This window comes from Mya arenaria, chromosome 16, assembly GCF_026914265.1.
Source record: "Mya arenaria isolate MELC-2E11 chromosome 16, ASM2691426v1".
NCBI classification, from domain to species: domain Eukaryota; kingdom Metazoa; phylum Mollusca; class Bivalvia; order Myida; family Myidae; genus Mya; species Mya arenaria.
The window spans coordinates 18,299,248-18,312,804 of NC_069137.1; the positions used below are offsets into that span (position 1 = coordinate 18,299,248).

The following is a 13,557-nucleotide window of genomic DNA, read 5'->3' on the forward strand; positions in this document are numbered from 1 at the left end:
AAACTTGAAATTATGTATTATTGTATTTTAAAATTGATTATGAAACTGACTATGACATTCACTCGATACGCTTCAACGCAGTCAAGTGTGAGTCAATAATTCATTTGAAATATACAGTAGTCAAATATAAACCATTTCAGGAGGTACAGGGAAATTACCAAAACAGCATTGAACAATAAACACATATACTAAAAACATACAATCACCACATATATACCACACCCATCAATCAGCACCAATGCACACGAAAGTATATCCACCGTTGAACGGACAGTGAAACAGGACATCAGTCGAGTTCTAGATTACTTGGGGTTTAAACTAGGTAACATGCACACAAATTCACAATTTGGCAAACGGTTATCAATAGTTACAAATTATAAAATAATATTCATATTCACGTCCTTTCTGAAGATATCGTTGTATATCGGCAAATAGTTAAATAATTGGTGTTGATGTTGTGACATAAATAAAAAGAATGAACAGAAAAAAACCTGTTTCATCGCTGAATAATCAATATTGAAATGTTCGAAATTAAATGATTGTTTTAGTTGAAATAAAAATATATTCTGAATGTATGAATTAAGCTTCAAATGATTTTCTTTGCACACGTTCTTAACCAACATTAGCACCTTATATACATACATTTACAATTCTGAAATCTGATTGTTCGCCCCCAAAACCGCCGCCGACACCAATTGCACCGGCTTATTAAGAATTACTGTGTTTATTAACGCGGCATTACAATTTATGGCAATTGTTTTATATCAATCAAGCTGGTGAACAAGCACAGTAATAAGTTAGTTGTTATGTATTGTAGATATACGAGGATAAGACAAGTGTTGTGTCATAACGTTCTTAAATTGTCCGTAAACACGCCATAACGGATGGTGATTTTATTTTAATTAAACGAATGAACAAGCAATTTGTGCTTCGTGTCGAACCGATATAACTTCGTTCTATGTATTTAATGTATATATAATTCACACTTGTGTCAAAGGATTCATGTTGCGAAAATGTAGAATGTTTATATATAGGAAGAGAATAACATATTCATAATTAGTACAGCTTTAACAAGCAAAAAAAGCTTGCCGTTGATTTCATTTACCTCAAAACATATGTTTTACAAATCAAATTTATGTAAGATTCCCGAATTGTATACAAAGATAATGTATTCACTTTGGCACTCCAGTGCATGAAGACTTGTGATTATTTTATAAGGTTCATAACAGTATGTAGTAGTGTTTGTGATAGTAGTGTTTGTGATAGTAGTAGTAGTAGTAGTAGTAGTAGTAGTAGTAGTAGTAGTAGTAGTAGTAGTAGTAGTAGTAGCAGTAGTAGTAGTAGTAGTAGTAGCAGTAGCAGCAGTAGTAGTAGTAGTAGTAGTAGTAGTAGTAGTAGTAGTAGTAGTAGTAGTAGTAGTAGTAGTAGTAGTAGTAGTAGTAGTAGTAGTAGTAGTTGTAGTAGTAGTAGTAGTAGTAGTAGTAGTAGTAGAAGTAGTAGTAGTAGTAGTAGTAGTAGTAGTAGTAGTAGTAGTAGTAGTAGTAGTAGTAGTAGTAGTAGTAGTAGTAGTAGTAGTAGTAGAAGTAGAAGTAGCATTAGTAGTAGTAGTAGAAGTAGTAGTAGTAGTAGTAGTAGTAGTAGTAGTAGTAGTAGTAGTAGTAGTAGTAGTAGTAGTAGTAGTAGTAGCAGTAGCAGTAGCAGTAGCAGCAGCAGCAGCAGCAGCAGCAGTAGCAGTAGCAGTAGCAGTAGCAGTAGCAGTAGCAGTAGTAGTAGTAGTAGTAGTAGTAGTAGTAGTTGTAGAAGTATTATTCAAAAGCTCCATAAAATTCTGGATCAATCCTTGTATACTTTAATACTTCTAGAAACATTTTGTTTAAATTAACATTTTGTTTTTGAATTAGTTGATATTGATGGTTTTCTCACGACGATTGTCAATATCGTATTTGTCCAATTAGCCTTAGATTATGTTTTCGCATACATTTTCAAAATTCTTTCTTTCAAATCAACCCATGTGAAATAGATTACCTATTGCATACAATATGTGTTACGATATATATGAGTTGGTCTCGATTATAAGATGATGAACTGATCGTAAAAACATATCTGCTTGTTGCCAAAATCAAACATGTGTTATTTCCATTTTGAATCATTCTTAAAGTTTCAATGGACCATTATCAAATTACTTCCAGTGGCATTTTTAAATGGCAACTAACAAAGTGATATTTGCACGAAACACAATATTGACGACGAGTGTAGAAATGTTTTATATTGTGTTATGATTGTCAGAATATTAATGTTTTAGCATAACAATATGGACGACGAATATAGAAATGTTTTGAATTGTGTTATGATTGTCAGAATATTCATAATATAGCATAGATACTGAGAACAAAGCTCTAACAAATTTAACTTTCACTGATGTAATAGAAAGTAGATAACATTTCGGTTTTGGCAATGTTATTAAGAAATGTCTTCTTTTTGTGCATTGAAATAAGTTGGCATGCGTGTAACATCACGTGATGATTAAAGCTTTTATGACAGACGACGATCGAAGATGTATCACATATCTCATAATGAGCAAAACATATATATTTAAAGCTGGACTTTTAAAATAAAGAAGCATATTCAAACACACTTTGAAGTGTACAATTAAAATTAAAAATACAAGAATTTTCAAAAACATTTTGACCGACTGATATATTTGCCCATAATGACGCATACGTATTTCAAGAAAACAAACGAATATAACTAACGTTGCCAAACAATTATATAAAAACTAACACTAGATTGTAACATCGTTGTCCTCTCTTTTAAAATTGTTTATCATACATATAAAGGTAAATTAGCATGCGGAAAATACGGTGCGATGTTTTCAGATTTATATTTGAGGAAATACTAACACTAGCTCTATGGTTAATAATTTGTGATGTGAGTTGAGTAGAATGATACTGATGACATGGATAGATGTGAGTTTTCCGACCGGAACATATATCTTTAATACATCAGTAAAACTAAAATAGAATTCAACATTGAAACATAATATTTTCAATCCATTTTCATAGCCATTCAGATGTAAAAAAAATAAACTTGAAAGAGTTTATGATATATCTAACGTTATATTTCAAAAAACAAACATACATACCGTCGTAGATCGTCGCTTTTCCTGAAAGTAGAAATACGTTCATTTATAGGTAAACAACTGGAGTGTATACAATGTCTTGGTGATGTACACGAAAACAAAGGTGTTTTTTTGAATACATAAAGATTTATGTGAATACCTGCATAACACATAGGATAGAAAGGATTGAGTATAGTCGTCAATCAGTTGTTCCTCTGATATCGGAGATAAAAAATAAATATTTTCAAAGACTTTTTATTTCTATCAGTCAAAAACATAAAGAAGACATATATCAGTAATGTAATACTTGATAAAAAATCATAAACTATAATCGGGACAGTAATATAAGTTGTATACAAATCTTTATAATGAACGGTTCGCAAAATACGATCATCAAGAGTCCATATGTCCTTTAGCCTGATATTATGTACGTCGGTAAAAATGGCAATTCTTTAGGATTAATTGAATCAAATCAATCAGAATAACATATATGACCTAATGCAAAGCCTTTTTGCTACATTTTGTATTTTTCGTTTAATTTTCACTATCTGCGATCTGATCTTTTGTCAGCGGTCATATATCACTGGTTATGATGTTTATCGCATAAATTGGCTCGTTCGAAGACAAAATATAATATAAGCTGTCAAAATGTTCAATCTATAAGAGTGCAGCTTTATTGTTAAACTGTAATAACATTGTTACGAAAGGTTATCCTTTGCTGTTAAGATTAAGAGATTGTAAATTTTCGGGATAGTATGCCCCAAAGCAAACCTCGAGTAATAATTTTCAAATGTACAAAACCTGTTGAAATATGTCTGGCATAAAATGCTACCCTTGATTGCTCTGTGTTGAGTTTATGAGGCTAATAAATTGCGAACGTTACTCTGTCGCAAAAACATCAGCTAAGCAATGCCTGGCCTTTAAGATGATACTCGATTGAAATTGGCAGAGTTCGCTAGACTTATAATTGTGAAACATTTTACACGTTTTGAAACTCTGAAATACGCATTTGTTATATATGAGTTAAATAATAGTTCGAACTTCATTTTTAACCGGGACCAAGTAAAGTAATATGTAGTTGTAAATTTGATTTCTATAAGTAATTTCCTTAATTATTATTATTTCTGATCATTGTTTGTTTCAAATTTGATTCCTGTTTAATTAAGTTAGTAATAACTTCCTTTTTGAGATTTATTTCATCGCATTGAAACTAATTACCTCGCGTATCCAATCACGCGATGATTTAAGCTTTAGTGAAAGACGGAGACGTACCATAACACTCATATCCAAACATATGTACATACTGTAGGCACATAGAAATATCATACATTAAACTTGATGAACAACTAATACAAAATATATCAAACACATTTTGAAGTGTACAACTCAAAAATATTATTTGATCGACCGATTTCTTGTCTATATGGCACTTCTTTAGTTGCTAAGAGCTTTTTTTAACATTTTTCCCATATATACTTAATTAGAGACAATTCTAGTCGAGCCATGTCCGAAAATTGTATTTTCATTGACTTGTAACGAGTACTTTAATAATGAAACATGAAATCATGTATTCTGACAATTTTAAATTGATTGTGAAAACAATGTTATTCTATCGATATGAATGATATGCTATATCGTTGTCAATGATGCGACAATAATTCATTTGAAATATACAGCAGTCAACTATCTGTATATAGACCAATATTAAGAGGCACAAGGAAATTACCAAACAGCTTTTGAACGATATGCTAAAAACATACAATCACCGCATATATACCACACGCATCAATATCCATATCAATGCACGAGGGTATTTCAACTTTTGAACGGACGTGTGACAGAACTTAAATCGAGCTCTAGATTATTTTGGGATTAAACTAGCTAATATGCACACAACAATATACTTTGGCAATCGGTTAACAATAGTTGCCACTTATATTATAGTCTTCGTATTCTCTCCCTTATACAATATATCATTTATTTCTTTTATGCATTTCGATGAAAAATGGAGTTTCAACAGTAAAATAACAACAGTGAAAATATAAATTTGATATTTTCACTGCAAAATAAGGAGTGAAAATATCACAGTCCATTGTAGTTTCTTCCCTTTGATCAAAACAGAACACTTCACTTTGAACCAGAAAAAAAATCCAAAGAAAATATTTAAAGTTTAAAGAAATGTTAAATAAATTTAAACAATATATTTGGAAATTAACAACTTGATTAGAAAAATGGTTATCCCGTTTTTCAAACGTTTACTTGATCTTTAAGCTGAATGTTCCAATATTTGCTTTTATATTAAACAAATAACAGACAAAAACAAGTGTTTAAACATAAATAGAATGCCATATCATCGTTCAAATGTAATTTGAACTGTTTGTCGTTGTAATACGTAATACAAACTTTCCGCAAAATTCACACAACAATTTACAGATTTACTGATATATTTTTACCCCATCCAGGCCTCAAAATGTGTCAACAAACTAGCGTGGTCCTCATCATTACTGGAAATCGAACTGTCTTCAAGCAAACGAGACTTCTCTCTGACCGTAAGATGACTGAATACCAATGTGTGATGTAACACACTCTCAAACTAAGAGAAATGTTTTATATTTAATGATTATCAGCAATTGTTTTGCTACGACATTCGACCTTTCAAATTTCCATTTAATAAATGGCGGCGTAGTCCCGCTTAACATATAAGTGTTTTCGTTATTTTTTGCACTAATAAAAGTTCATTGGTTAATGTTCATAAAGTCTTTGACCTAAAAAAAACGAGCAAATAATTAACTATAAAAACGAATATCCATAGAACGTTTTCACAACAAACCGGAAAATTGCCAGCTTCGTCATCTGCTATTATATATATATATATATATATATATATATATATATATAATTTGCGTGAGGGGCGTCCCGCCGGTTACGGTGTAAAAACACACCCTATTCAAAAAAGGGGGTAATTAAGAAAATTGATTAATACTATTAAAACACCAAAAATAAGCATAAAAAAAATAAATATATATTTTCAGTGTAAGATCGTATCACAAGTGGCGAAATATGCTTTTCTACGACACTCGTGAAATAAAATTCGATCTTACACTGAAATAAACATATATACTTTATATCGGCGAAAAGTTAAATATTTGGTGTTGATGTTGAGACATGAATTAACTGGAAAGAGTTTAAACAATAGTAAGTTATCAATCTGATGACATCAGTTGATGAACTTTACTTTGTACATGATAAGTAATCAGAAAGCAATTTAAATATTTTGATTAAAATGCCTGCGCATTCCCAATGACTGGGCTAAGGGGTCAATAGTATTAAAATTCATTTCATAACATTTCTTTTTGATAGTTAATTTGTAACAACGCCTTCTTTTTTGAACATTTGTATCAACCCATAATGACGAATTGTTGCAAAAATGCAGAATACTTTATTATTGCCGTCGATAGAAAAAGTTTATCTGGCAAGGCGGAGAAATAAATCGGGATATTTTAACGAGGACCTTTCAGAAGTAGAGACAAGTGCTTTTTTGCGCTATTGACATCGGCACAACACCATTATAGTACTTTAATATGCATTGTTTTTCCTTGAAACTGTTCAAAACATTAACATTAAAATGTATTTAATACGTTTACCGTCAAGGTAAATATATTTCACAATTATTAAATCATGTAACATTTCCGGAAGTGACATAAAGATCACGAGTATGTAATTAATCGCCGAATTTTGAATGGATTTAATTTAGGACGATATAAGAGTAATTAAATGCTGGCTATACAGAACTGCACTGGCAATATGGGGTAAGTGTGATGTGTCACTGGAATTTAATAAGCTTTCGTTGAATGCTGCTTATGTTTCAGCATTTTGCAGAAGTATAAGTGTACTGAATTTATGGCCAGTGTCATTATCATGCACAGAGTTTTAACATTCTGGGCGAGTGATTGGCGAGGTTATTTGTTGGCGGACTTAAGTAAGATTCTGGAGCACTATTTGTGTTTCCCACTGTCATTTCAGAACAGAAAAGCAGTGCAGTCACATGACCAATTGAATGTAGATAAATAACAGGTGGTCAACAAACCAAATAAAGCAAAATGTACACTGCACCTTATAATTGAATCGATTTGGCAACTTAGGAAACCATTTTCACTTTTAAAAGGTTATGGTTTAATTTCATCATAACAAAAAAATACATTTTGTTTTAGAGTTAAACTATACAATACCATGCACATTTGGTTTTGATATTATTTTAAATACAACAAAAAACAGAATTTAAATGATTTGTTTAAGAGGATTTAATTCTTTTAACTGGACTGGCTGGTATGGATATGTTGTTGTTCTTTTTTTATCACAATTGGTTTAAACATATTTTATTGAGCAAAATTCATCAACATTTCAATACACATACATAATCAAATTTCAGGATTGGAACGGTAGAAATGAACTAATAGAGTTCCTTTCCCTGTTATGATAAATAACAATTAGCATTTGAGGCGGATAATAGTGATGGAGTTATAATCATATTAATATACAAGCTCATTTTAAATAGTGTTTAAAATTAAGGCAATTGAATGATAGACGTTAAATGCAAAAACATTTATTGTAGAAAAAAAAAACTTTATTCTAAATTAATCAACTGTATTGAGGTAGAAAAAAATATAGTATGATAAAGAACGAAGAAGAGAAGACGGAGAGGCAAAGTAAAAGATGTGTGAGTATTGGTGGTTTGAGTCGATCACTGGCTTTCAAATCTTTTTGACAAATAAATAAAACGATGAACTGCATCAAACAGAGTACTATTTTGCTCTTCAGTCAGTGTGTCATCACCATATAGTAAGCAACGGAGGGTAACCTCAGTTAGAGATTGAACAGTATTAAACATATGTTGTCTTTGTTCAGTAAAGAGAGGACAAATAAAGAGATAGTGGTATGTACTCTCCTGTCTTTCACACATGCAAAATGGTGAGGGAACAATATTTTTAACATAGATATGGTGATTCAGGGAACTACAATCGTTGCGTAGGCGAGTGTGCAGGACCTGAAGCCGGCGTTTCCGGTAATAAAATATTCTAAGTGTTTTGGGCTTATCAGAACAGATGAATGATTTAAAACCAACGATATTGTTTATAGCCTTTGCTTCAACTGGAAGAGAATTTCATGCATATATTGTAGAAGGAAGGAATGAATTCATATACAAAGATGTGCGGGCTCGGAAACTAGATATATTTGATGAATTTCTAAGTGTTCTTGATGAAGCTTGTCCTACTGTCTGGGGAACCAAAACCGACAAGTAATCTGGCGTAAAACCATTTTTCATTTTAAAGAAGAGAAGAAGTTTGCGCGTCTAGTACTTAAAGTTTCCCAACCAGATTCAATTTGTAGTAAATGCAGAGTGGTAGTAGTAGCAGTAGCAATAGCAGTAGTTGTAGCAGTAGCAGAAGCAGTAGCAGTAGCAGTAGCAGTAAAATAAACAGCAGCAGAAGTAGCAGTAGCAGTAATAGTAGTTGTAGCAGTAGCAGAAGCAGTAGCAGTAGCAGTAGCAGTAAAATAAACAGCAGCAGAAGTAGCAGTAGCAGTAATAGTAGTTGTAGCAGAAGCAGAAGCAATGGTAGTAGCAGAAGCAGAAGCAGAAGCAGTAGCATTAGTAGAAGTAGTAGTAGTAGTAGTAGTAGTAGTAGTAGTAGTAGTAGTAGTAGTAGTAGTAGTAGTAGTAGTAGTAGTAGTAGTAGTAGTAGTAGTAGTAGTAGTAGTAGTAGTAGTAGTAGTAGTAGTAGTAGTAGTAGTAGTAGTAGTAGCAGTACCAGTAGTAGTAGTAGTAGTAGTAGTAGTAGTAGTAGTAGTAGTAGTAGTAGTAGTAGTAGTAGTAGTAGTAGTAGTAGTAGTAGTAGTAGTAGTAGTAGTAGTAGTAGTAGTAGTAGTAGTGGTAGTAGTAGTGGTAGTAGTAGTAGTAGTAGTAGTAGTAGTAGTAGTAGCAGTATCAGTGGCACTAGAAGTACTAAAATTATGTTTATTAATAATAGTAGTAGTACTAATAGTAGTAGAAAATTTAATAGTTGTTTAATTATTGTTATTAGTTTTATACTTTACGGAATGTAATGCATCGTATGTTTTATGTATAGGTCTGAGCATTTCAGGAATTGTACCAGATGAAAGAGTAAGTGAAAATGTATTTTATATGTGCAATTATATTTTAATTATTAAAAGCTCCACAAAATTCTGGTTCAATTCTTGTATACTTTAATACTTCTAGAAACATGCCGTTTGTTTTATCTTTTTTCGATTCATTCATACAGTACCCATTTTTTTAAAATGTAGACCATTATCAAACTACTTCCAGTGTCATTTTTAGATGGCATCTAACGTGGTGATATTTGCACGAAAAAAACAATATGAACGACGAATGTAGAAATGTCTTGAATTGTGTCATGATTGTTTGAATTTTTATCATTTAGCAAAAATACTGAGATCAAAACTCTAAAACATTAAACTTTCAGTGAAGTATGAAAAGTAGATAGCATATCGGTTTTGGTAATTTAATTGAGTTAGAAATATCTAACATATATAAATGTTATTAATGTTCTATTCATACATGATTTTTATTTTAAGCTATTTTTCTATTCTAGGCTAAATGCATGCTAGATTGTCGTTCAATATGAATAACTATTATCTGTAGTGTTCGTTATTTGTTATATTAGCCAAATTATAAAGCCAAATTTTGCCACTTCATTAGTTATTAAGACCCTTCACGTAATTGAGGCCCCGTAAATAATTAATAAAATATAATTTTAGTCGTAATTTTTCTGAAAGTCTATTTTCCTTGAAACGAATATTACAATTAACGACCTCCAATTTGTGTTTGCAAATCCTAGATTTCGCAAACTACTGAATACTTTCGAATACTGACCTATAATTTAGTTAGATGGCTTCATTTAGGTATGATTTTGGTGTTTTTTGTTTGCGAAATGATTTTGGAAGTTTGTCTAATTGACCCACCAACTTCGGGCCCCAGCGGGGTTTTTGCAGAAAAACACGGGGTTTTTCACACTTCCGTGGGATTTTTCTCCCGTTTTTCAAAAGCTGGGGAAAAATCCCACGGGGTTTCAATAATACAAGATTCAAGTTATTTTAGCTCAAAACAACATCTTATATCAAAAGAAACATTATGCTTCGACACCGGAAGTAAAATAACGCGAAACAAAAAAACCCGGTTTTCAGGGTGTTTCTCCTGCGGGATAAAGTTCCTACATTCTAGCAAAAAAAGAAATCAATTCAAGCCTTATGTTTTTGAGATTTAATACACTACTTTAATGTAAATACTAATTTGAATGACTATTCTAGAGTCATTTCTTTCATTTAAGAAATCCATTAATTTAATGCAAAAACCCAGCAAAAATCAGGAATGCTATTTAACGAAAAAAAAAACAACGACAAAAGCCATTTCAATTTCCAGCGGTTGGATGTTGTTTAAGAAGTGAAGTTGTTTTACATATTTATATTGAGTCAATAATATTAAGTTAACATGTGTTTTAAATAAAAAAAAAATCAGATTTTAATAATTAGTTGTATGTAACCGTCGGTATCGTCGATATACAGCCGTTATAGCCATCAGTGATCTTCCAGTTAATTTATTGTCTACATGATCACTTTCATTCAAGGCTTTAAAATTTCATTGAAGAACTACCAAGTGATATATAATTTCGTTTAAATAATGGATAACTAACCCCCAACCCCACTCCCCTTCACTGCCACTTAACATTTTAAAGCTGCACTCTCACGGTTTTGCCGTTTTAACAGATTTTTTTTTGTCTACGAATTACCCATTATTGTTATCTTAAAACCAGTGGTTAAAGACTGCTGTCAAAATACATTATAGCGGATTTTTAAACTTCAGTCAAAAAACTTCTTTCATCTCTATAAACCGTTACTTACAGTTTAATAAAAATGCATGAAACATAAACAATTAACTTATAAAGAAAAAAATCTGTGACTATTTTTTTGTCAGCAGTCTTATATGAATGGTTTGAATGCACTTTCAGGTTCCATGACAAAAATTAATGAAGTTGTTAAAACGTTCAATGTGTGAGAGTGCAGCTTTAAAAATTATCTATAATTATTTTATTGTCTAGGAAAAATACCATTAATGACTACAATTTTTTTTTTGCTTCACAAAAATCTACCCCAGAGACACACACACAAGTGACACAACCCATTTAATATTAATGTTATACTTTTGTTATCTATACCCTGTGTACACAATGTTTTATACTGAATGTTAAAGGGTTTGTAAAACTGTACGGATAAGGGCGTCCAATATGGGGATTAAACCCATGATAGACAATGCACTAGCATTGTCTCCTACTCAGCCCCGGTGGCTGACCCCGGTGGCTGATTCCCACCCAGACATACATTAAAGGGACTTGGACACCAGATGATCCAAAAACAAGATATTCAATACTACCTCAAAACAAGCCTAGCCGAATCAATACCAATTATTATGAGACTGATATTACATCATTTAATGTGTTTAAAATATTTCATCACTGTCTCTCTCTGAGACAAGCAATCTTTAAAAAATAGCACATAATGATTTTCCCGTTTATTAGTATTAGCATATCTACTTTATGCATGTAAAGGTCACATGGTTAGTACAGATAAATACATGATTGCTATTTCTAAATTTACTTCGATTTACATGGTAGACAAAGTGAGTTAATTTCAACTTATATGATTACATAAGTAAGTAAGATTCAGTGCACTGTACACTGTTGAAACATAACAGTTTGATGATAAATTTTGACGATTTTCACTTTTTCTTGAAATGTAGAATCTTGAGTCCGGTCCCTCTATTATCAGATTCTGTGAAATAATTGCTTTCAAACAATTGGAAGAGCTGCATGGTGTACTGAATACAGTAGTTTAATGAATTCCATCCACTAGCTGAATAAAGGATGAACACACATTTTAAAACCACATATCAGAAGTTTTTGGAGAGCATTATGTCAGCAAATTTAAATGCAAAACAGCGTTGGAAAATAAACAAGATATTTTTTTTACATGTTTTATCAACGATACATGGCGATCATCAACTTATTATAAAAATCAGAATTAAAAAACAACATTTAACCATTTATTAAAGCTGCACTCTCACAGATTGAATGTTTGACAACATTTTTTTTTTTTTTTTGTCTTGGAGCCATAGTTTTCGAAATTCCATAGAAAAGAGTTAAGTAAGACTGCTGAAAAATTAGATTGTAGATCTTTATATTTCAGTTCAAAAATTGATGTCTTATGCATTTTCCTTTAACCGTTAAAAACGGTTTAGGCAATAAAACATTAATTTTCAAACATAAATATGAAAGTCCGCAATTTGATAATTTGGCAGCAATCTTTTATCACTGGTTTGCAGATATTGATGCAAAAATGTGCTCTTTCCAAGACAAAAAATATAAAAGTTGTAAAAATTGTATATCTGTGAGTGTGCAGCTTTTACTGTCCATTTAAAATTTGCCAGTACAAATTTACTTTGATATTAGTATAATACTGTTATTTATTTATAAATCAATATAAAAACAATATTCTAAGATCTAAACTGATAATAACTTTAAAAATGAAATAAACGAATGAAGAAACATAAGTTCAAAATATGCAAATAAGCTGCACACTCACAGATTGACGGTTTTGACAGCTGTTCTATTTTTTGTCTTAAATGAGCAAATTTCTACATTCTGTTTTGTAAATCAGACTGCTGACAAAAGATCAGATCGCAGATTTATAGATTTCTGTTCGAAAATTAATGTGTAATGGCATGATACAATATCACTTCTTGAACTTAAATAAGAAAGAATGCAGTCTTATGGCACTATTTTTCATGCATTTTCGCATGAATTGGCTCTTTCCAACCCAAAAAATAAAGAAGTTGTTAACACTTCAGTCTGTGAGAGTGCAGCTTTAAGTCAATCTTAATTGACTAAATTCCCTCTATTGGTCAGTAATCCGATTAGCTGTACATATTATTCTCTGATTCAATTAGACTGACCAATATTAACAGCCTAGTTTCAGTCTAGCAAATTAATTCAACACAAGTTGTTTAATTCTTTTGAGACTGACAAAAAATTAAAAACCCACTCATGAAAAATATTTTCGATATATGAAAAAAACAACACAAAACATAGATTCAAGAATATAAACAATTAAATATCTATTATAAAGTTAACCTGAGTTAAAATGTTGCCAATTATATTTAATAGTTATATATTTATCATGTCTATCAAACAAACCAATAAAATGTCATTAAATATTTGTGACAAGCACAGGCTGACACAAGATCTAAATATCTAAGTCACAGTTGACAAGGTAAACAGTTCCTACAATGATATATATATATATATTTATACACATGTATGTCAATAATTCTCGAAAATTGATCCACCGCC

At 31.3% G+C, this 13,557-nt stretch overlaps 1 protein-coding gene across 18 annotated transcripts in view; it reads right to left on the reverse strand.

The window, feature by feature from the left end:
* LOC128221935 (trichohyalin-like) overlaps positions 1 to 13,557 on the reverse strand; it is a 315,209-nt gene that overhangs the window by 90,529 nt on the left and 211,123 nt on the right. For all 18 annotated transcript variants that reach the window (XM_052930638.1, XM_052930640.1, XM_052930632.1 and 15 more), the window contains one exon: positions 3,143 to 3,163. In XM_052930638.1, the coding sequence (XP_052786598.1) occupies positions 3,143 to 3,163 (21 nt within the window). The remainder of the gene's footprint in view (positions 1 to 3,142; positions 3,164 to 13,557) is intronic.